At 36.8% G+C, this 25,519-nt stretch overlaps 1 protein-coding gene across 1 annotated transcript in view; it reads left to right on the top strand.

Moving 5' to 3' along the window:
- PALS1 (protein associated with LIN7 1, MAGUK p55 family member) overlaps window positions 1–25,519 on the top strand; it is a 55,080-nt gene that overhangs the window by 17,234 nt on the left and 12,327 nt on the right. The window contains exons 2-6 of the mRNA XM_059849743.1: window positions 9,375–9,888; window positions 16,587–16,795; window positions 22,449–22,526; window positions 23,207–23,353; window positions 23,985–24,146. Coding sequence (XP_059705726.1) covers window positions 9,522–9,888; window positions 16,587–16,795; window positions 22,449–22,526; window positions 23,207–23,353; window positions 23,985–24,146 — 963 coding nt within the window. The 5' untranslated portion in view covers window positions 9,375–9,521. The remainder of the gene's footprint in view (window positions 1–9,374; window positions 9,889–16,586; window positions 16,796–22,448; window positions 22,527–23,206; window positions 23,354–23,984; window positions 24,147–25,519) is intronic.

Genomic DNA, 25,519 nt, shown 5'->3' with positions numbered 1-25,519 from the left:
TGACAGGCTTCAAAACTGTCAGGTACAACCCAAAAGTGGAGACCATAAGGGAGCAGTCAAGAGCAAGAATAATGAGACTGCAGGTCTTTGGCAGCAGCAAACTAGCACAGCTTCACAGTCCAAGGAATCATACTGACAGTCTCTTTTTTGGTTATTGTCATAAATTCATGAACTACTGATTGTGTTTGGAAGGCTGCAGAAGTAGGGCATACTTGAAAGCCTAGTCAGCTTTGTTCTGTTCTAGCAGTTGGCAGTTAGTTATGCACAAACATATGAATTATGTGAGTTCCCTGAAAAAATTACTGCAATGTTTGCAAATACTAAGTAATGTGACTGACACAGTGTAAAGAAGCTACAGCACTGCAGATTCTCAACAGTTTTTTCAGTCTGCAAAATGTTGAGTTTTGACTTTGCCCTTTTTATTCTCAGGACTTAAGAGCATCCCTAAGCAGATTTCATGGACGTGAATTTGGTTGAGCATAATCCTCTGCAGTCTTCAACTGTCACCCATTGGTTCTTTAGAGGATACAGTTGCCATAGTTATCCATTGCACTTGTCCTGGCTGAGGAGAGTTTCTTTCTTCCGTAGTAGCAAGGGCTTCTGTCATTTATGTCTCGCAGGGCATCTCATCATACTAGTAATACTGAAGTGGCTAAAAAAATTCATACACACTGCCATGGCTTGTACACCTTGCTTACAGTTCCCTTCAGAAAAATCAACTACAGATTATGCTAATTAGACAAAGAAAACCTTGCACCCATGAAGAGAAAATACTTCTGGAAGAAATTTTTTTAAATTATGCAGCAGTTTTTTAGGGATTTGCTCAGTGAAACAGTCACCACCATCTCAGATGAATGTAGGAATGAAAGTCTTGTGACATCAGAGACCTGAGTAGCTGAAATAGTTTGTGCATTGGGTTTTTTTCCTTTCAATAATTAGAGAGGAACTCAAATGAAATGTGGTTGTTCTGAGTTTGTGGTATGTGATTGTGTGTCCTGTGAAGCTGATAGAATAATTGCATAGTTTTGTGATCGATGTCCTGTTTTCCAGAATACCAGTTTTTAGAAGTCTCAACCTATTTTTGTGGTCAGAAAAAAAGGTCAGAAGATCCTTATCCCCTTCGCCCCCACATCCCTATGAGTAACACAGTGACACAGCTAATCAGGTTATATCATTGGGGATCATTTAAAAAAAGCTTTTGAAATCATCCCTGACACGCATCCAGTTAATCTTGCAAAATGGAGTTGAAAAGAGAGCCTGAGGAGGATGGTCACAAGAAAGAAGCTAGCACATGTATCTTTGTTACATAATGTTGCAAGACTTTGCTTTTTTTGAACTTGGAAAGCCTATAGCTCAATCATATAAAATTAGAAGACAGTCTTGGTCCCAGTATAATCTCTGAAGACTGAATTAGGTAGCTGACATTTTGGCAATTTTGGATGAAAGGTTTAGATTAGTAACTGTATTTCCATTTTCTTTAGGTGATATTTTTAAATTGAATTCAGTAGATATTGAAGTATTAAAATAAATAAAGAAGAAGTTAGTCTTTCTTTAGAGTATTGTTAATGTGGCTTAAGAATAACTTGCTGTGGAATACTAAACCAATGCCATTTCTTGGGGATTTAAACGTCAGATGAGATGTAAATTGTGGAACATTGTAACTTCAGTTTAACTTGGGATTAATTAGTTCAGCTTTGGTTCGGTCACCTCTTTGAAGTTACAATGTCATATACCTACTAGTACCCATGAACGTTTGCTTTTACGTAGTGGAGTGGTGGCCAGCGTTGGCATTAAAAATAACATGCTAAAAAACATGGGGGTTAAAATGAGACCAGAATGCAAGAGCCTGAGCCAACAAGGACACAGTTTCAAGGGGGTTGGAGGAATCTTATTAGAGAACTAAAATAGCAGCAGTGTTTTTAATTTCAGACGGAATATAAACCACCATTTAAAGTGAGGACAGGCATATTTGCTTTTAAGACAATGAAAGCTGAAGTCTTAGCTGTGAATGTGTGATAAGAAATTACTGTCTTGTTAGCATGCTTCTGGCTGTCCTGTGAGATCTGTTAACAATCCCTGGAATTCTAGGAATTTCTTTACTCTTCATTTGTTATGCTTGAAGGTTTCTAAACATTTAAAAATCTACTACATTAAGGTAATTCCTTTTTTCTCATACTATTATATTTTCATTGCATTTTGTAGGCATCTATGTTATCCACTCATATCTATATATAAAATAAACAGGTTTTGTCACAGGGATTATGAGTACTAAAGATCTGATTAGAACTGAGTATTCAAATGTATGCATAGTTGTAGCCTATTAATCTAAGCCCTGGTGGAATGCTGGGGTGGTATATCTGTGTGCTGTTTTGGGGTGATGTGGGCGTCAGACCATTTAAGGAGCTGTAATATTGGATGTTTCTTTGAGCTCTCTTTTGAAACAGCTTTGGGGGTTTTTTCAGGTTTTCATGAAGTACTGCAGAGACTGCCCTCTGTTGTGCTCCTCACCGCAGTTTAGGACTTGTCAGCGCAGCTGTGTTGAAGCTTTATCGAGGATACAAAATATGAACAGAACTTAGAACATAAATACTATGTTACAGAATTGCTTAACTGACCTCCACAAGTATTTTAACTTTTTTTGTCTAGCTGTGACTTTAAGCAATAAGCTTCTTGAAACTGACTCTAGTTTGTTTCTGTTGTCATTCCCTCTCACCCCAGCTGTAACTTTATTCTCCTCCCTGTCTATTTTTCATTTGGTCTAAAAAGCACAAATTAATGATGTCTAAGTAGTAGTGGTAGTAGGAATTGTGGTATGTGTTTTTTCTTAGTGTTTTCGACAATTGTTTCAAATCTCAGTCAATTTAGGAAGCACTGTGTAACTGAAAAGAAAACATGTAGATTAATGCAGGAGAAAGATGTGTTACTACTGGAGAAAGCTTCGTGTGGAGTGATTCTGTGCTGTCATGAGTGTGGCTTGACCTGTGCTATCAATTTTAGCTGATTAAAGGAGCTCACTGTTGCTATGCTAACCAAGAAAGGTTGCTGCTGATAAAACAGGCAGCATTTGTCTTTCACAGTGAGATGGGCAGGAATTTAAATAAGCCTTAATTGTTCCTCCCTCTTCATACAAATGCTGCAGAGGTATCTTGCATGTATTTTACTGCAAAGGTGCTGTTGCTGAAAGGAGGTCTGAGCGAGGTGGCTGCTGATTGACATGATGTATGTCTCCTGCTGGTGCCTGTTTTTCATGGAAAACACTTTGTTCATAGCTGACTTGTAGGGAGTTGCCTTGTGTCGTTTGAAGTTGATACTGTAGGCCCATTCCCAAGCTGTGACTTTTTCAATTGGTGACATTGCATTAACAGATAAACAAGCCTAATAAAATCTGATGTCTTACATAGACCACAGTTCTTAGCTGTAATAGCAATGTGATATAAAAATGTGCTTATAATGTCCCAGGTTTGCAGGCTGAGCAATTTGTTTATGCCATTTATAAAACTGGAATCTAACCTTGTCATCTGAATTTTCAGTTTTATCAGTTTTCAGTTTCATTTGAATTTCTCTGTGCTTTAATGCTGCAAATTAACATTGCGTTTGTTCTAGTACAAATGTAACTTAGAAACTGCTAACAGTGAAAATAATGATCAGTTTGAGGGTTTAGCCCTTTTTGCTGTTGATTCACATATCTTGCACGTTTAAGTGAGAGTGGAATGTTAAAACCTCTCGGCATGTGTGAGAGCCCTTTAAAATTCACATGTTGTACTGAGTTACTGTGCTTGACAGGTGTTATAATGAACTCTGTTTTGAAATTATTAAAGCAAGTGTCAGCTGGGTATTAAAGGAAGAGTTTGCTTCCAATACTTGAGTCTATGCTAGAATATCTAGTTATAAGAAAGAATAGTTTAAATTTGAAAAAACAAACCATGCCAGAAAGTAATTTTCTTGAACATGTTGCAAAGCTTGTGTAAAGATTCTTTTTTCATTATAGATTTTTTTTGTAAATTAAAGAAAAGAGGTATTAAGTTGCCATAAATTTTGTAACTTTTGCTTATTTTTGCAAAACGTCAGTCCGTTCCAGGCTATATCAGTTATTTCAGGCACTATTAAGAGTCATAGGAAATATCTGTGAAGTGTTTTCTGTCATAAACTCTAATCTTTAACTATCATCAAGTAGTGGTAATATTTTTTTATGCTGTGCAATGTGATTTGTGTTCTGTTTTCCTTTATGTAATTGCTTTCCAAATTTCCTCATCTTGCAGATTCACTGAAATCCCATTGAAGAAAAAATGCTGCCTAGGAGATGATGCAAGGAAAGCTGGGAATTTTTTTTTTATATTCTTGCACCAAACTTCCATTTGTAGAATTATTTAAGTGTTTTACTTTGTTACTTTGTGATTTTTATGGCTTAGGTTTTGCTTGCCTAGAATCTGAAGTACTGAGTAAAATACCAGAAGAAATACTATTATGTGAGCCATTAATAATACATGGCAGAGATCTGTAGCATAGTTTTATGCTCATATTTTATTAGTAGTTTGAATACCCGCAAATGTCTTATATGTGATTTTATTCTAATTTCTAATCCACTTCAGCCTAGAATTCATCTTCCGGTTGTTTTTAATTAATATTTTAAGAAACCAAGTCTGTTGTAGTATATAGCTTTAAGCTGATGATCAATCCTTGCACTGTGCTAATGTTTAATATCTATTTCTTGTGTTTATATTAAAATTACAAATGTAGGTTTGGGCTTTTGTACTCTAATCTGTGCCAAAACAAATGAAATTTCACTGGAGGTAAGCACTGAATGACTGCAAGGAGGTTCAGAATTTGCAGCTTTAAAGAATTTTAAAACTGGAACTATCAGGTCTAATCATTCTTCTAGCAATGAAAGAATTTTAAACACTGCTGAAATGCAACACACAACCTCAGCCTCCAGAAAATGTCATTTTTGCTCTTTGGAAGTCGCTGAAGCAAAACAAATTTAATTTTACTGTACAGAATTTAGTTGTTAAAGCAATTAGGATTGCTATGCACACCAGCCGGAGTCCCCACGAAGCAAGTGAAAACTTAAACCACCTTACAGCACTTTTATTTCAGTCTCTGTTAGTATATATTTTATTCTAGCATTTGCCTTGCACACCAAAATCATTGCATTTATGTATGTTTATTCTTTTACAGAGCTTTGGGTGTCTGTGCTTTGTTTACTGTATTCAGGATGTTTAAAAAGATGATAGAAGACTGACATTGTTAGCTTTGAAGAATGAAGAATGGTGGCTTGTAAAATACAGTATTTTTGAGAATAGTTAGTATAGTTACCAAGACAGTACTTGTGCTTTTTCTTTAATTTTGCTGTTATGAACTTGCATCAGAAATGTGGTTTGTTTGCTGCTCATAATTAGTATCCTAGTCAGAATTCTATATGATGCCCAATGAGTGAATGAAGTGCTGTTTTTTAACAGCTGTACTAACATTATCAGTATTTAGAAATCTTCCTCTGGAGGCCAAATATAAAAGTAATCTGTGAAGAAGAGACTTTGACATACACTCTCCAGGACTGTGTTGGTAAGACTTGTGATACAAAGTTGGACTGAGAGAGTCATAAATCTGGTTTATTTTGGAAAGCTCTACGTGTCACGTGGAAGCATTGAGATTCCCCAGTTAGATATCGGCAGTTCAAAGCGAGATGTTCAAAGCCATGATTTAACCCTATTCAACCTTGAGCAATCAAGCTGTGTAACAGACTCTTGTACATATCTATAAAATATAGGACCTGCTACTACCAAGTTCTGAAGTGGAAAGGAATTCTCTTAGTTACAAATGTTATTATATAGATTGTACATATGAAGTAGTAAAAATTACTGTTGTTGAGTAAGTCTGTAAATTTTTCTGCATAGAACTAAATATTAATTTGGTAAAATAAGCTTCTCTTGGATGGAAAAGCTGTTTTATTCGATAATCCACAATTTGCAGAGAACAGACTTGGTGTAACAGCCTTCCCTTATTGTTGCTGTCACGGAATTTTTAAAATTTCAAAAGAAACCATCAGAAAGAAAAACCAACAGAACAGTTTCTGAATTTATTCATCTTATGACTTTTGATGCCATGCATATTGGTTAAAATAAAATTTTCTGTTCCTAGTACCTCCCCTTAAGCTGAATCTTATTTTTAATCTCAGCTATGCCACACCTTAATTTGAGAACCAAATTAAATTTTTCAGTGTAATATTTTACATTTTGCAGCCTTAGGACCATTGTGGAGAGGGACTTGAGAACTGATCTGGGATTTTTCTTTCCTTATGTGTTTATTTCATTTATTGCAGTTGAGCAATAGCATTTTTCCAAAACAGTTGGAGATGAGGATTTGTGATGTCTGATGCAGACCTGAGACAACAGGAAGGAGGAGAGGGGCTTAGGTTTGGAAGGGGTCACCCGTTATCAGAAGTTCTTTGAATAAAGGAAGTTGTTCAGCATTCCAGACTTGCAGCATGCTTATGCTTTTATAGATTACCAGCTACTTATGTCGGGGGTCAGGTTTTTGTGTATTTGGTTTGGTGTTTCCATAAGGTCAAATTGTAGGTTGCCTGATAATATGATATTTTGTATCATCTTTTGTATAATCTGAGCGCAATTCTTTTGCTGTACTGTTTATTGCTGGTTTTAGAAGTATCTAGGTTTCTGGGACACCAGAAATACTTTTTATTTAAAATTCCAAAATTCTTAAATTGTCGTTGTGGTTTCTGACTGTTGCTGTTAAAGTGTGACTGCAAGAGAGCTCTGATTTCCTGTAGCTTTTGTTTCTTTTTGACTTGATTGACTCAGATCTTGAATACTGAAAGTAGGCACTGTTATCACAGGTGACTTAAATGTCTTGGTACCCTGTTCAAAGCATTTATATGCCCTTTGTGTCTTGAACACAGTTTATACTGAAAATGTGAGCAGTGTTACTAAGGTTGCCTGTTATTCCAGAATATATTTTTCTCTTGTCTTCAGTTCACATTATTAAACTAAAGAGATTTTAAATCTTCTCACTCTATATACAGATATGAGGTTTTGGTGGGCCATTTTTGTAGCTGGCGCTTGATATTTGATGGAGGATATGTAGCTAATCCCACTGTAAATATTCTTGACCAGATAAGCTTTTAAGAATTGGCCATCTACTCAATTTTCTGATAATTCTTTCTGATTAAGATTCACTAGAGAGTGTGACATCATTTAGCTTACACATGATTGAGTATAAAATTGTGTTTTACTTCTTACAGGATCTCACACCCTGTTTTTTACTTTTTTAGTGCTGATTAAATGGATATTTTTCATCACCTCAGAACCCTATTCATTGTTTCAGCACCTGTTGGTTGTACCCTATAGACTCAGGAATGTGAGTTTTCTTTCAGCTTGACAGAGTTGAAAAGAGATGAATGTAGCTTTGATAAGTTTTAGTGTTCAGACAAACTCTGCCCAATACATTTGAATTTAAAAGAATTTGAATTATCTTCTGTCCACAGTTAAAATAATGGTCTTAGCAATTTCATTGTTCCTAATGAGGCTTCTTTTTTGGGAGTTGGTATTTGTGTACAGAGAATTTGCCTTTTCAGAAGGGAAAATGCAGCTTCCTGAGGATTATTTTGCTAAATGTTTATCCACCTTTCTCTGAATTTCACAGAACTTTTTCTTAAAGTGGTGCTTTATATAACCCTGTCTAAATGCTAATTTTATGTGTCTATATTCTTTGAAAAGCTGTTCTAAGTTGGGCACTAACTGAAGGATTTACAGGCGCTGAGTAATTGTGGGGTACTTGCAGTGCTAGCCCCAGTACCACGCCGGTTTCGATCCGCTTTTTTGCCTAGTTTTTTTTCTGAATGTGTGAATGCTGAGTATTGGATGTTGAGCAGTGGAGTGCAATTAAGTGTCTTATAAGGGCAAAAAAAAAAAAAGAATTTTTACTACCACAGAAATACTTTAATTAATTTTCTTATCAGGAAGATTTTAGTAATAAAGTAGTAATAACTATTTTAGTAGCTGGGGCTAGAGGGGAAACAAGTAAAGGAAATAATTTTGTTGGTGCTGTATGCTGTGTGTTACTCCTCATGAAAATGAAAAGCTCTACGTATTTTGAATTGCAAGCTGGCAAAAACTTGTGTAGGAGTTTCTATTGCTGCTCCTCCCAAACAGAACTATAGATATTTAATTTTCAACTTAATTACAGTAAACATCCTTCCCTTCCTCCTCCAAACACAAACACTTGGTATAAGAATGTAGGTGATTTTGGGTTTTGGTTTTTGGGGGTTTTTTTCTGTCTTGGTGCTTCCAGTGTGTAATAAGACTTAGAGATATTTCATATTATTTCCTTTCCTTTTCCTTTCAGTAAATTTAAAAAGAAATTAAGTATATTGATGATATGGTATTCAACTGCTTGTGAATTTTATAACCTTTTAACGTTTTAATTGGACAAATTGTGGATAATGATCACTGACAGAAAGGCAGTGTGGTATAAAACACACTGTTACTTGTATTATATGTAAGAGATGAGTGGTTATATTTATCAGGACACCTAAGCTCTTTAGCCTAAATCATCAGGAATAAGAAACCAGATTAAGATGTGTGCAGTGTAGTGGAATGTCATAGTTGACTGTGGAGATTAATTTTTATTCTCTGTCGAATCTGTATGTCTACTCCCACACAGGGATTTTAACTCTTGTATTTAATCCTTCATGCTTTAAGGCATACCTATGGGAAGTATTAAGAGTAGCTGCTAACCAGAATTGTCCAAACTCTTATCCTAGAACTTTATCTGTACTTGTAATTGTGTAAGTGCAGCTTCTGTCTGCTTTAGATAGTATCTTTTGGATGAACTCTATGTCAGACCTGTCTTCTCTGAATCCAGGAAGCAATGTTTACATAACATGCCTCGATTTATAAACAGTAAATGCAAATATCTTTACTTGTGTTCAGCATACTCAACTACTTATGAACATGTTGTTTATAACAAGTTTTTCATAGTTAATGTCTGTAGGATTGTAAGCATGGTTTGTGTTGGAATTTTTAAGAATGAAAGTACAAATTAAAACTTGAGTGAGAGCTCTCTGAAAACTGCTTGTTTGCAATTGTGTTAAGTACAGAATCACCACAGTTTTCACGTGGGAATAAAAGAGATTTTAACATTAGATTGAACAGTGCTGCTTTTCTGACATTGGCGCCTGAAGTCTACCAAAATACGTGAAACAGATTTGTGAGGATTCTGTAGTTCTTAGTAGGGGAAGAACCACTATGTAAGTTTGGATGCAAAGTTCCAATGTTCTGATGCCTGGGGACCTTAGATGTTTTCTTATTTGTCCAATTCCTTGCTAATTTTTTTTCTTTTTTTTTAATATCTGTCATTAGATTTTCCTCCTGGATGCCTCTTCAAGTGTCTTGTGATGGAAGGGAAATATTTTTGAATCTATAATGGATTTTACGCAATATCGTAACACAAACTGGCCTAATAGCAGCATTTTGGTTTGAAGAGCATAAGCATAGTTACAGATAATCATGACAACTTCTCATATGAATGGACATATCACGGAAGACTCTGACAATGAAGCAAAAAATGTGGATCTTGTGTCTCCTGAGGAGCCTCAGAAGCACAGAGAAATGGCTGTCGATTGCCCTGGGGACCTGGGCTCCAGGATGATGCCCATGCGGCGCAGTGCTCAACTGGAGCGAATCCGGCAGCAGCAGGAGGACATAAGGCGCAGGCGAGAGGAAGAGGGAAGGAAACAAGAACTGGACCTTACTGCTTCCATGAGGCTAAAGAAACTAGCACAAATTCCTCCTAAAACTGGAATAGATAATCCAATATTTGACACAGAAGAAGGGATTGTTTTGGAGAGTCCTCATTACACTGTGAAAACACTAGGTAGGTAAAATGCAGTGAGTGGGCCAATGGAGTAAAGATTTGTTTGATATTAATGCTCTTTTAGGCCACGGGAAACCTAATTTAGCTAATTTTTTATAAACAGATTTTAAGTCTTCTTGTCCTTCAGATTTGTGGTGGTTTGGGGTGTTTTTACTTAGCCAAACATCAGGCTATGTGCCTCAGCAAGTGGCTTGTCAAAACTGATCCATTTGGGGAACAGTTAAATACCTTGTGGATAATAATTAATTCAGTCAATGTCTCTATCTTCTTAAGGCTGGGGAAAACCATGTAAGTAATACCCAATTTTATGATGTTTGATGAACTGTAGACCAGAATAAGGAACGAATAAACACAGATTGTCATATAAAATAAAAAGTTGTTGATACTTTCAGGAGAAACATGCTACTGCTTTTTTCCTGTTTTGTCTTGCATTATCAGTTGCCACCTGATAAAAATGTCACACCAATACATCTCTTAAAGTATTGGTGTTGATAATGAAAATCGGCTTAGGCATTGATGAAAATGTAATTTTAATAATTTTTTAAGAAATGGATGCTGAAATTTTTCATTTTATAGTTGTCATTGTTTTAATTATGGTTGTTTAGAGAAAGTTTCTAACCTTTCTTCCTCAAACATAAGTATTTTAAATAAAATGTCGTGTGTCATTGGAATGAAAAAGATGCACTGGGAATCTGTGGGAGTCCTGTTCAGATTTCAAAATCCATACCTGTTCAGAGATCCAGATTGCTTTAAAAAGGCAGCCTTTTTTTCTGGGCTGCACCACAGTTTCTTGATTTTTTTTTTTTCTTTCCTGTTGGCTGGTAGTTGAGAATACAGAGGGAAAAATAGCTATGAAATTGCTAATTTCTTCTTTTTTACTTCATCTCTAATATTTGTGTGCCTGAGCAGCAATTCTGCTAAAGACATGTCTCTGCTCCATAACCTCTGGTAATCCTTATTGTACAAATCCCTCTATAGGAAAATTTAGATCGAAAGGGTCATCAGGAAGTCATCCTGTTCAACCTCCTGTGGAGAGCAGGGTCAGTTACAACTAAGGAGGGTGTACCTTATTTAGTGCAGGGCTTGTCAGCTGAGAGATCTCTTTGTGAGAAGCAGATTCTGTAGTTAACTTTATGAAGTGTTAGGATTTGATTGTAAAATTCTCTCCTTAGAGAGAACACAAAGCAGCAGATACAAAAATGGATGTCTGACAGTAAAAAAGTGTCTTCAGTTGGGAGTTGTTTAGCCACAGTGGCCAAAAACTGTGAAGACTGCTGAAGGAGTTGGAAATTGAAACTAGAGAAGGGAGGAAAGTGTGACTTGGAATTAGAAAGCTGAGGCTAGATTCATGCTGGAGGTGCTGAGATCATGGAGGGAGGATTGGTGTGAAGCAATGGACAAAGCAGCTACCTATGGAAGCTGGTAGGGATGAGAAGTAACATACTTGAGAACCAGCTAGGAGCTGGTGTGGACTGAAGCTGTTTGAACAAGAGCAATAATAGTGAAGAAATTACTGTGATGGTGAAGGGTGGGTTTTAAAATCTCTCATTGGGGAGTTCAGAAGGATACTAGCTGTGGGAGAAGCTGAGGGATTGCCCGAGTATTTGTGAAAAGCTGGAAGGAGGAAATTAGTTTTGGCTCAGCAAGAACAGAAGAGGGGGAATTGGTATTGAATGGGAGCTAGGATTCTTTGAATACTAGGTGTGAGAAGAGACATGCCAGACATTGGGAGCAAGAAGATTATAGAGGGGGGTGTGTGTGTGTAAAGAGATAAATTAGGAAATAATATATGGTATGAGGTGCATCTTGAAGAGAACTTACTAGGTGACTTGGTCCACTTCTGTAACCAAAATTTGGGTCTTGTCGCTTGGATCAGTCAACTTAAGATTTAAGAAGAGAGGATGTATAGTTCAGCATTCCATGAGCCAGCAGTGCCCTTGTGGCCAAGAAGGCCAATGAGATCCTGCCTCAGGAAGAGCATTGGCAGCAGGTCAGAGGAGGGGATCCTGCCCCTCTGGAGGGCATCCTGCCCTCATGAGGCTGACCTGGAGTACTGTGTCCAGTTCTGGGCTCCTCAGGACAGGAGAGACAGGGAGTTACTGGGGTGGATCCAGTGAAGTGCAACAAGAGAGCATCTCTTCTGGGGAAAGGCTGAGGGAACTGGTCCTGTTCAGCCTCAAGAGATGACTGAGGGGGGACCTCATCAGTGTCATATCAGGATCTGAAGGGAGGGTGTCAGAGGATGGAGTCAGGCACTTCTTGGTGGTGCCAAGCAAGAGGACAAGAGGCAATGGGCAAAAACTGGTGGCCGAAGTTCCACCTGAGCATGAGGAAGGACTTCTTTACTGTGCAGGTGATCAAGCACTAGAATAGATTGTTTAAGAGAGGCTCTGGAGCCTTCCTCGCTGGAGATAGTCAAGAACTGTTTGGATGCAATCCTGTGCAGTGTGCTTTAGGATGACCCTGTTTGAGCAGAGAGATTGGACCAGATGACCTGCTGTGGTCCCTTCCAACCTTATCTGCTGTGTGATTCTGTAATTAAGAGTAGTGCTTTTGATTATACACAGCTGTGATGTTGAATTGTTGCAAACGTAGGAAAAAATTGTTCTGAATAAAATACAGTGTTTTTTTAACCTATGTAGTCCCTAAAGAATCTGTATTCAGTCACTAGTGTTGTCAAAAACAGAGTTAAAATTTAAATTCAGTGAAGTGCTTCTGCAGTAACTTAAACTGTTACAAAATCTTCTACTCTTAAGCCTGTCCTTTTTCGAGTTTCTGGGTTAATATTTCTAACATTTGTAAAACAGCATCTGGCTCTTCCCTCTTTCCACTTTTACTGTCCAGGTTAAAGTGCTTAGTCACATTCACAAATCTCTGAGATTAGTTAGGAAAACCCCAAATAAACCTGGACAGGTGCTAGTGAGTGACAGAAATGTTCAACTATCCTTCTTTGGTATTTTTTTAAATACTGATTCTAATTTTGCTTTTGTGTGTCTGTGTTAATCCGTAGAGCTTCTCCTGAAGATGCATCTTTTAAGTAAGAATATTGACCTATGTGTCTGTATTTTTAGTTTGGAAAATGTTTTGTTAGTGCCAGTGTCTAATTTGGCAGATCCTTGCCAAGTCTTTAATGTTTTTATCATTATAAAAGAAAGCAGACTAGATTAAAGAAGTTGGAATTTATATATAAAAATAAAACAGGAGACTTAACCAAAAGAATGTTAAAGGGCATGTTTGTTATCAAAACAGTATGATTTAGACAGCTGTTTAAATGGGAATAATAGTCTCTGCACCTAGCACATGTGCATATAAGTATTTACTGGCTTTTTCACAGCAATATGCTGCCATAAAATGTAGACTTCTTTGGTTTTCTACGGTTCTTTCAGCTAATTTAGTTAAATGAGTAACTGGCATTTCATGGAAGTAAGCCTTTCATAAGTAAGCCCTTTCTGGCTGCAATTATTATTTTTTAAAGCTGCCTAACTTTTGCCTTTATACCTTGGCCAAAACTTATTTATAAATATGTTATAAATAAACTTTCTGAACTACTGTTTTATCCAAAACTACTTTTCCTAGCTATGTGATTTAAGTTATATTTGAAGCATTAAAGTACTAGTACCAGCCCATAGATTATAGAAAAGTTTGGGAACGAAGACATTGGTGTTGAGGTATAGTAAATCCTATCTTCTATAGTTTGCTTTTCTTAACTTTTTGTTTAAGGTGATAAAAGACATCTATTTTCTTTTCTAAGTTTTCTAATCTAACACGTTAAGCTGTGACTGCACGTCCTCCCCTGCAGTTGCATACTTTTGCCCTGGCAGTCTTTTGATTAATGTGTATATCTCACAGTGCTCAGTCACATTCCAGCCATTTCATAGTCTAATGGAAACAGGCTGCAGCACTTCATGTAAAAGAAGACTTGATAAAACCCAGTATTTGATTGCTAATTGATCTGCAGTTAAAAAATGGACTTGTTCTGCAAAAGAACCCTGACTTTTCTGTGAGTAAATGCGGATGTTGGTCTTACTGAACTTATTTTTCTTCAAGACAAGCCTTTGTATAGGAAATATCTGGAGTCTTTTGTTACCTGGTGCTTTTTTGTATTGTTGTTACTTTAAAAAGACTGAAACCAACAAACAAAAAACCAAAAAAAACCTGCATCATAATCTCATCTGTGATACAGACTTCAAAAGCAGAAATCTAGAGAGAATTAGGCATACATAATGCCAGATTTGTGTGTGGTTTTATGTGTGTGGTTTTTGTGTGTGGTTTTTTATTAAAACAAGTGACTAGGAAATGGAGTGCTACCTTTTGAGGAATACTTAATTTCACTCCTTTGAAGCATTTCTGTTTCACAATTGTATTGAGGTGGGTATTTGTTTGATGCTTCATGGTGGGGGAAATCACTTGGTATAAAGCTTTGGTATCCAGCAAATGAAGCCTCAGTGTAGAAGGGAATTATACAGGGAAGAGAGTATTGTGGTAGTTTGCAAGAAAGGGCAGCACAGAAGGAACTAGCAAAGGTCTAAAAAGATATGTAAAGACATATGTTGTAGATACAGAGTAAGATGTCTGTCTTTCTGTATGAATTCAAATCTTACATGCAACATGTATTAGAATTGTGTGTGTATATGTGTATGTATTTGAATTTTCAGGTATGTAAGAGAGAGCTCAGAAAGAATGGAGTAAAATAATTAGGACAACATTAAAGAAGCAACGTTCTTCTCTAATATCTCACTGCTTTTTGAATCCAATAACCATAACAAGTAGCAGAACTTTGAGTTAGTATGTTTTTTAACCAAGGAGGTGTCAGGAGCTATACAACAGCATCTGCTTCACATACTTTTTTTTTTTTTTTTCTTTATGCTTGAAAATAGTGCACTTCCTCAGACTTGGGAGATGGAGTTGAAGAGGGACTTCAGTACTGTGCATTCTTCATTAGATGAGAATTTTGCCAGCTGACAATGTCCTGTTTAGCAAATATTCTCACATGTGGAGTGTTCTTTAGCCTTCTCTCCAAATGGCTTTTCTCCCAGTGTGATAAGCAGTATATTGTGTATACAGTTTCCTAGTGAGACATTGGCTACCATAATTAGTGTTGTGAGCTGTGCTGGATATCAGCAGTGGAATATCCTGCACATCCAGTATCCAAGCTTTCTGTGCAGCTTTTGTCCTACTGCCCTTTGTTTCCTTGGTGGTTACAGGAAGAAGTCCTTGACCTTTGGTGGGTAGGATGTTTTTAGCATGTATGAAATGGTTTTGGAGGGGTTTTATTACTTTCTTTTTTATTGTCCTGCAGACAGTAAAGTACAAGAGTAGCAGCCCTGGCTTGTTTGTTTCCTTTTATAATACAGAAGACTTAACTTGCAAACTCAGACTAGACCGCTTGTATGTAGATATGGTTTGCCCGAAATTAAAACAGTTAAACTTCTTGGAAATGCATTTTTTGTTAGGCTTTGTGGTTTTTATGTGCCTAATTATCAACCATTTTTTATGTTGTGCTCAAAGATTTTGAGTCTAGGCTTGTGTTCAGTGTACTGATCATGTTAGTGGTCAGTATGTACTGTGATTTTTCATGTTAAAAATGCAATTTAGCTGATGTCCTGATACTGTTCCTGATTTTGTTTATTCATTATGTCTTAATAAAGGTTGCTAAAACTTTAAAATTACTCTCAAAGCTGGTATTTTGGTATCAGTATCAACTGGCAGTTTTAAAATTTGGGATTTTCTTTATTGTTCATTTTCTTTAAATACCAGCGTTCAAAAGTTCTAGCTTACTTGAATTTATTAAAATATTATGTAGCTGACCAGCTTCTTGTGGCTGAACAGATTTTTTTTCAGATAATATATGAAAACATGTATGTTATTTAAGGCTCAAAACATGCATTGTTTTTCTGACTGCTTCAGAATTTCTTACCTGGGTTTGATTCATATTCCTTGGTTTAGGTGGTTTCTGAAGTACTTAATTTTGAGAAGTGACCTATTTAGCAGAAATTTGGTTTGGCTTAAAATAATATAAAAGTCTTTGAAAAGCACTTGTAAAGCATCAGCTCAGTTCTTGAAACTCAAGAATGTAGTACATGTATAGTATTCTGCAAACATATAGAAACTGGTTATTAAAATGTTAAAATATTTTACGGCCCAAGCAGAATTTATATTCGTGTAGGTAAAAGATGTGGACTTTTTTTTTTTGCTGTAGATAATTTTCAAAACTCTTAGATGTTCACAGATGATATTTTTTCATCCTTTTTATTTTAATGTTCCAAGACTGAGGATAATTTTATGTTTATAAATTGAATGTAGTTTACTTATCTTACATTCATTCTATAAGTAAGCAATATATAGTGGAGCTACATAGATTTCTACCATATTTTATAGGTACACACAGAAAGGTGATCCAAGGTATCAGTAAATATTCAGTGCATCAAGATGAGCTAAGCCATAAAGTCTTACTGTTCTTACTGACTTGGGGTCTCTCTTTTTTTCTTTTTTTTTTTTTTTCTTTTTTACTCTTAATTCAGTTACATGCTGCTTCAAAAAAGTTGGAATAGCAGATAACTAATAAACTTGCATATATCACTGCTGGTTTAAAAACCAAACAGTAAAAAAAAAATTTGTTTAAGTCTTAATATAAATATTACTTAGTTATCATTCTTGTTAACTCATATCTTATTTGTATTTTGTTATTTCTTACCTAGAAGTGGAAGAACTGTTAAATTCTCTTAAGCATATCCAGCACGTTTTGGTAGACCCTCAGAGTCAAGAGGATATCTCACTCATTTTACAGCTTGTTCAAAACAGCGATTTTCAGAATGCCTTTAAGATCCACAATGCTGTTACAGTCCACATGAACAAAGCCAGCCCTCCATATCCTCTCAGCTCCAATGCACAAGAACTAGCACAAGAGGTATGTACAGTATGCATCCCTGTGACATACATGAAACCTATAATCATAGCTTCTGTTGAAATACATACTTGTCAAGCTTGTCTGAGTGACTGAATGTTGAATATGAAAGAGGTTATAATAGTCACCGATTGGAAATCTGGAAAAACCAGATACAGCAAACAGTAACCAGAAAAATATTTGGGGGCAGGAACTCTTCTTTAGCATGGATAGATATGTAACAGAGAAGGTACTATGTTTAAACATAGGAAAAGGGAGTGGTTGTGATAATCTAACTCCCTTTCCGTTGGTATTCTTTAGTTGAAGCATTCAGGAACTGAGTTACAGTTCTCTTATTGTGACTCTCCTCTAAGTTGAGCCATGATTCTTAGATTGGGAGTCATCTCTGAAAATAACAGGGATACTGGAAACAAGCCTTCTGCTTTAAATTTGGCAACAGATCCCTTAATACTTAATTTCAGTGCTTTAATTACTGCTGTGATTAAACATCTTTTGGTCTGACAGTTGACAGCTCTTTTACAAGATCTGATGCATTTTTTAGAAATTGTTAAAATATTCTAAAGTGTCGCTCAGTAACTTTTGTCACAATTTTCTATGGCCTGGTGCAAGTACATATAGTAGTGAAGGGTGTCTACATCTTAAGCCCATATAAATTTTGTTAGCTTGGACCTAGGTAGCTTGAATACCAACATCAGAGCAAGCCTAGCACTGTGGTGTTCAGCAAAGCCAAATCCAGGGGCTGGATAAAGGCTCCAGCATTTAGCACCCAGCAAACCAAACTGACTCAGGTACATGGGTTGGAGTATTTCAGTATGGCAGCAGGTGGTGGGTGTTGGTTGGGTTTTTGGGTTGGTTAGTTTGTTTGATATAGGATCTGGTTTTCTTTCTTCCTGAAGCATTTTTTTCAACAGCTTTTCCCACTCTCCATTCTTTTACTAGACTTTAATCTTGTAAGCCCAGCAGCATTGTAGCGAGCTTGAAGTTCTTTTGCAGAAGAAATTACTGACTCTTGATGATGAGGAGGAACATCATTTAAATACAATCTAAAGGTGCAGGTGCTGATTAAACTTCAGCTTAGGATTTTCTTGTTTAGGTTTGTCAATAAAACTGTGCCAAAAGCAGGTAGAAGTACTTCAGAATATCCTTTGAATCTGTGAAAACTTCTAATCAACCCACTGTAATCATATGTTTGCAGTACATGTGAGCTTCCCTCTTTCTTGCTTATTCATCAGTCTGTAGCCTACTTCAAACTCCTCACAGGGCTTGTTCACTGTGTCTGTGAGTCTGAAGGAGCCTTTTTGGTTACCTTCTGTTTGTAAGCTGCTCCCCAAAATGTTCACTTTACATAGGCCTAGTTTAGGATTTCATTCAGATGCAAGTTAGAATTTTTGAACCTCCTTTTATAATACAAGGTGTTACAGATGTAACCCTTAAGAAAGCTGGTTCTTTCCCTTCATGAATATGATGACCTTCTATTTGCTACTTAATAGAAATTTGCAACGAGAAAATATGTCTAGGAAAACTCTAGGTCTATTTCCAAACTCTTGTGTTTCTCCCCATTTCTCACTACCCCTTACCTTCCCAAGATACTATTTTTTTTTTTTTCAGGTGATTTGGTAAATCTTAAAATTAGAAGGTGGTACAAAGCCAATTTTGTGCCTCTTACCAGTCATGAATAAGGATAAGCAAAAGGAAAATATTTCATTAATACAAAACTTTTAAACCAACGGAATTTGATCATTATCCACAAGACTATTGCATAAAAGATACATCACTGTGCTCATTTTGGCTCTTCATCCTCCATCCCTGTCTTGTCCAGCCTTGAATTCCTGAAAACTCAATATATTGCAAATGTCTGTTCCCATTTTCAGATGTCATCTAGTTTCTCAGTGACTCAGCTTCTTGTGTATTTAAGTGACTTGTGGTTTGCAGTATGTTAAATAACATCCTGAAATGATAGAGCCAGAAATTCAGGACAAATATTTCTGTGTCTGACAGAAGTGTCTTAAGAAGATACCTTGAAGCCTCCATTCAGATCACTTTGTACTTCCTTGTCTTGCCTGCATAGAAGATCTTATGCTTGGTTTTCAGATATTTCATTCATTTTTGAAAAGTTTCTGTGTTAGTTATGTAGCAGTATGGAAGGAAATTATTTCTGCTTTAGAAAACTTGGTGGTGTTTTTGTTTTGTTTTTTTCGGTTTGTTGTTGGGGTATTTTTTAATCCTGGCAATGTGTTTATCTTGCATGTCTGTTTTTTCGTGTACTCTCATTCTTGGCTGTCTTTTGCTTTTTTTACCTCTAAGCATAGGCATAAGAAACTCCCCCAGAAAGCAGCTCATTTACCTACTTCAGGGTGTTTTTGAAAAGACACTTGCAAAAGCCTGCATTTAGATACTGATAACATCTTGATGATAAAAGCCAGAAGACATTACAAGAAAGAAAAATAGCAGATACATGCATAACATTAATTTTAAATAGCAGGTAGTGCGAGTTTGCATATTTTAGTGCACAGGTCATGAGCAACAGTGTACAGCTCTGAAACTGGTTGGACTGTGTGCCCCAGTTTAAAGCTACAGACGTGTTTTGTTTGCAGCTTTATACTGTAGAAGAGAACATCTCTTAACAGGAAAAGGCATTTTACAACACAATTGCACAATGCAGCATGAAAGAGTCTTCCTTTTAAAAAAAGTAATAATTAATATTATTTAGGGTTTTTTAATTTTCTAGTCCTCTTTAGAAAATTCCTCAAATTGGTACTATACATGTACAGTTCATTTTCCTACCAATTCTGATAACCAGCCACTAACAACTCAAGCTTTTTCTCATCTTTTTTTTAGAAACTTCAAATGATTTAAAAAGGTGGAACGAAGCCCTTGATCTTAAGGAATTTATTTGAGAAAGCTTATCTTCATGTCATGGGGTATACTCCAAGTCTGAAATAAAAATAGCCAGTAAACATCAAGTGTAATTAAATTGATTTTAAATCCATTTAAACTTGACCAAGATGGGGGCACGGATTATGGGAGCAGGGTCTGAATCTTGACCTTATAAGAATATTTGATACAGCATTCTAGACAGTTTATAATTTGGCCTGTAACAGCACTTACCAAATACCTGAAAGACGTTCCTGCTATTAAATATACTTAACAGGCTCAATTTATATAGACTATGTTCCTAAATGTTTTAGACTCGCTACTCTTTACTTCTGCAAAATCAGACAAATGAACTAGATCTGTACTGTTGAGGGGATGCACTGGTAGCTCGTAACTTCTGGGGTAAGTGCACTGGCATGTGTGTGTCTGTTCCATCTGACAGTCCTGCTCACCTGCCGGTAAGCAACAACAGAATTTTGCAGGTGCAGTTAATTTCTGAATGCTTCATATCACTCCAGCACATGCTTCCATCGTCCATGCCTACAAATTGTGGTGTGTGTAATGAAGCCAGTGGATAACTTCAGGGGTTGGGGTGAGGTTCTTCATCTAAAGGGAACATGATTAACAATAAAAACTAGTCTGAAGAGTTAAGAAAATAGAGGTATTGCCACATACTCAGTGTGGATCATCTGTGCTGTATGTAGTGTGTCACTTCTGGAATGACAGTCTTCTTCAAATTTCTTAGTCTGATAAAGCTGTGGGATTTATTACCATGAGTTACAAAGGACTCTGGCAAGCAGCGCTACTGCTGTAATAAGTGGTCTAGAGGGCAGCCTGAAGCTTTCCTAGAGCTTCATTAAATAAACAAATGAGAGATTTATGTTTTTCTTAAAGGGGGGGGAATATATTAAAGTTTTTAATATTCAAATTATTCAAAGCAGAAATTCAACTTGAATAAAGGATGTTTACTGCACACAGAGTAACTGGTTGAACCAGATTACTTTCTTTTCCACTGACAAATTTTCAACCTCTGACCTTGCATTCAGAAGATTGTGTTCCTTGCAAGACTTCCAAGTTGCTTTCTGAGTAGGTTTTCCTATTAAAAAATCATAAAGAGTTGATAAATAAAGCTTTAAGGCTTCTTGTGGCTTCTGCAAAGTCCCTTGAAAGTTAAGAGACCTTAAATAAACCTCTATGTAAAAGTCTTTTGTATAGAAGAATCTTTTCTTTCAAAACAGAGGAAAACTTGTCAGTGTGGTATGTCTTTCGCTGTGTTCTGTTTGCTGTGTGACATCCTAGAATTCAGTTTAAGCAGGTATAATAGCTTCCTTTCTAATTTGGACACATGACTGAAGTAAGGATTTTGTGAACCTGAGCTCTTTCTGTTCTCTATGATTTTAAAGAAACCACTTTAAAAAAATACATAAATCTGGCTTCTTCTTTGACTGTTTTAAGGTATACAACATTTGCTCACCATGGGGCATGTTCTAGGATGTCAGAAGGAAGATTTTTGTACGTTGTGCCACATTTATTGCAAAGCACAGGAGCATGTTCGATGTGACACTTCTCTGGCAATATGAGGGTCTCGCTCCATGGGCATAGTTCGTTTAGTGGCTTCTCCTAGAATTTAAAAGTGTCTTGACTTGAAAGTTTTCAGTGCTGTTTTCTGGTTACATCCATTGATAGTTGTTAGCATTTCTGTAGATAATTGCTCCTAGTATAGAAGCTTTTCTGACCTTTAGATACTGTTAGATCGTACAAAAAGTGGAATTATTTTCTCTTTGAAACTTTTGGTTTCTTGATTCTCTGATGTCACATTACTTCATCTACAAGAGTCAAAAGCTCTTGAACAAAATGTTTTCTATTTCTCTGAAAGCTGCTGCTCTGATTTGTATAATCTGCTCTTGATGTCTTTGGATTCATTTGTGCTGTTGCACTTGTGTGCCTTTGGTCAGATTAGGGCAGAGGATAATGGCTTTGAAAGTATCTTCAGCCTCACTTTGGTGTAAGAGCACTTCCCTGCTCTTGGCTCTCTGTATCAGTATACCAGTGTCTGCAAGAGATGATGGCAAGGCTTGTTTAGTAACAGTATGAGAAGGAAAACTTACTTTGGCAGCTGAAGCTGCTTGAGCAAAAACTGCCCTTGTGTTAGTGTGGATTATTTTGGAACCAGCCAAAGAAGTCAGGTTTCCAGGGAGGGACCTTTTGAAGTTTTGATTTGCGCACTTCCTGAGACAAGAGCTTCAGGATGCATTGCAAAACCTGTCTCGGAATCTTTGGCCTTACTGTTGGTGGAAATAGTTTGCATAATTAGAATATGATAGTCTACTTTTAAGGAAGAGGAAGGCTAGTCACATTAATAAGAAATTACTCCAATTTAAAAGCCCAGCATAGTCTCATAATACACTTTATTGTGACTGATTTCGCTGCCATGAAATCACTAACTTCCACTGTCTAGAGTTTAATTTTTTTGTGTGCATCTTTGTGATACCTGAGCTCATTGTCAATCTCTGGTATTGACAAATCTGTGTGAGGTACTGGATACCAAGTTAGATTTGGTAGATTATTACTGAGGCAAGATGTGCTGGGTTAGTCCTGTGGTCTGGTCTCATTGCATGTTTTCCTAATGTGTACCAGATTAATCAGCAGTAGCGTAACAAGTACATGGATATACTTGCAGCAAAATGAGTAATTGCAAGTAGGGGGTTGTGCTTGAGTAGGAAAGGGAGGATTGATAAATCACTAGCTAGATTTAGAGTTTTACTGCTTGATTTCTTTTTAGGTACAGAGTGTTTTGAAACCCAGCCACCATAAGGATGGACAGGAGCTTAATGCTTTGCTGAATGCCCCTCACATGCAGGTAAAACAAAATGAAACTTCTAATCTAATGGATCTATTTCTTGATGCTGTTTTCAGTGTAAGTTACTTTTTTCCTTGGGCTGATTGGGCAAGGATGATTTTTATTCCTCAACCCTAATTTTTCTAGGATAAGGAATTTGCAAGTTCCAGAAACTAATGGAACTTTTAATCAAGTGTAGTACATTATTGTATTCAGCCCTGGCTACAGTCTATATGTATTACAGGGTGATTAGCACATAAACAATGTAGGAGTAGGTCAGTGGGAGCAGGGCAACACGAGCTGCTGTTTGTTTTTACCTTTGGCAGTTGTTTCATGCTTACCTTAAGGTGCATAAAGGAAATTTTGTCCTAGGGTGGTGATGTAAAAGTAGCTTTCTCTGCAAAACTTAATTCTGAGTCTGCAGACACATACATAGTAAACCAATGTCTGTTTTTTTAGTACAGATAAGATAGAAGTACAGTCACAGTTGTGTTCAAAATTGCTTCTATATTGTTTTCTAATCTGAAAGTTTTGAAAAAAAGTAGGTTCTATGTAGCTGTGATAAATGATTTTTTTTTATTGCTTGAGTCAAAATTCTATAACCTTCATAGATTGTTGAAATTGCAGAATTTCATCTACTAATCTGTATGCGTATCAAGTGTGATATTTTCTGTAACTGAGCTGATTTTGTTTAACACTAGGCACTTCTCCTGGCTCATGATAAGGTTGCAGAACAAGAAATGCAACCAGAGCCTCTGACAGATGAAAAGATTTATGAGAATGTTGGCATGTATGGAGGGGAGACGGTTAAAATAGTTCGCATTGAGAAAGCTCGGGATATTCCCTTGGTAAGTACTGGTGCTTACTCAGTTGTATGTAGAGGAAGTAAGCCTTTTTGTCCTTTCCAGATTGCTATGAAATGTTAGGAATTCGAATGCCAAGGTAGTGTTTAACTTGTAAACACTCTTCCCTCCCTCCAGAAACAGTCATAGACAGTAAACTTGTGTTTAGCTTGCATTGGGCAGTAGCCATACTACCATGTAAAATCTGTACAGCTTCTATCAACTTGGGTTTTGACAGATCTTCTTGACAAGAGTCACTATCCCAAGCTTGCTGCAAGGGAGCTTAACCTTGTGCCAACCAGGTGTAGGTTTTTTTGGCTGGCTGGTTTCTGCTTTTGGGGTTTGTTTAGCAGTTATCATCTGCTGTTTGCATCTTTCAAATAAGAGTTTCCTTAGGACTATGTTTATAAAAAAATAATTAATCTCATGGTGTAGAGCAATTAAATTCTTCAGTCTTTGGTGTAGGTTGAAAGAGTTACACAGTAATTTTTTTGAACTGGAGCAGTGTGTGTATGCATCCAAGCTGTTAACTTGCATTCTCTTTCAGCATAGTTTTTCCATGTGCTTGGAATGTATACAATAGATGGCTTTGAGTTTCATGTATGTAATAAATTCGGAATGTGTTGCTGCTACACAGGGTGCTACTGTTCGCAATGAAATGGATTCTGTTATCATCAGTCGAATAGTCAAAGGAGGTGCTGCAGAGAAGAGTGGGCTGTTGCATGAAGGGGATGAAGTTCTGGAGATCAATGGCATTGAGATCCGTGGAAAAGATGTTAATGAAGTTTTTGACTTGCTGGTGAGTTGGAACACTTCTCATTTTCTTTGCAATAAATACTCATTTCATAAGTCTTAAGCCTGTTGACTCTGCTTGTCATTTTACTCATTTTTAGCCTCAAATGTATTTTCATTCTGGTAGCTGGTGTTCATATGTGGAGGTCCGTTTCAAGTTTTCTTTCTAACACATAGGACGATACTGGCAAGTATAATTGCTGTTACCTGCAAAAATGAAGCCTACAAATGTGGAAGCATCAAACTGTTATCTTTACACTTACTTCTAATGATTTCTAAGAAAACTTTGTTTAGCTCTGAAAAGCCATAATTTTTCATCTTTGATTCAGTCCACAAGTAATAAATGTGTGCCTGGTTTGTAGGTAATTTTCTTCATAGCAGCTTATATGGTGCTGGGTTTAGACTAAAGCAGTGATAATAATGCACCAGTGTTTTAGCTGTTGCTGAGCAGTGCACGCAGTGTCAAGGCCTTCTCTGTTTCTCACTGTCTGCTGGCTGCAGCTGGCTGGAGTGATCAAGAGGTTGGGAGGGGACACAGCTAGGACAGCTGACCCAAATTGACCACAGGCTGAGCAGTAAAATCTGGGTGGTGGTTGATTGCTTTTGCATCATTTGTTGGGTTGGGTTTTTTCCACTTCACTTATTAGACTGTTTTTACCTTGACTCATGAGTTTTTTTCTTGCATTTGATCTTCCAATTCTCTCCCTCAACCTGCTGGGAGAGAGTAGTGTGTTAGGAGCTGGTCGCTACTTAAGTTGCTGGCCAGACTTAACCCACCATAAATTGTATCACAGGGAACCTTTTTGTGACTAGACTTACTACTCTTTCCCACCAGGTAAAAGCCCTTTTGTGTAGCAGTTTACTTCCATAGGCATTTTCTTGTCTGTTACACCATTCATGACAAAATTATACTTTAGTTTAAAAGCAGCTCGGCAAGAAATCCATGAGGAATTAGTAAGTTAGAGGTACTCTACTTTCAAATGGCCCTGTGAGAAAAATGTCAAAAGCTGGCAATTACCATCAGTATTTTATGTTGCCCAACTGCATTTCTTTCATGCTTTTCCCTGGTACCTGCTTTGGATCAGTGTCCAAGACACCAGGAACCCAACTGTGAATCTTTAGTCCAATTGCAGCAGGCAAGACCATTTTGTCACAGTGGAAACATACAAAAATGATTTTTTTTTTTTAAGAGGTGAATTTATGACTTTGGCACAAAATACTGGAAATATCAACTAGGACTTATTTAGTAGGGAGTTTGGAGGGGGGGGGAGAAAAAGAAGAAACATATTTAGTAAATCTTCAAATTACTTGGTAGGTTTATGCTCTAGAGACAAATCAGAGTCAGGACAAAGACTTAGGCTCAGCTGTAGGTTGTGTATT

Source organism: Haemorhous mexicanus, chromosome 6, assembly GCF_027477595.1.
Source record: "Haemorhous mexicanus isolate bHaeMex1 chromosome 6, bHaeMex1.pri, whole genome shotgun sequence".
In the NCBI taxonomy this organism is placed as follows: domain Eukaryota; kingdom Metazoa; phylum Chordata; class Aves; order Passeriformes; family Fringillidae; genus Haemorhous; species Haemorhous mexicanus.
Note: the sequence above shows the minus strand (reverse complement) of the source record. Positions and strands in the feature narration are given on the sequence as shown.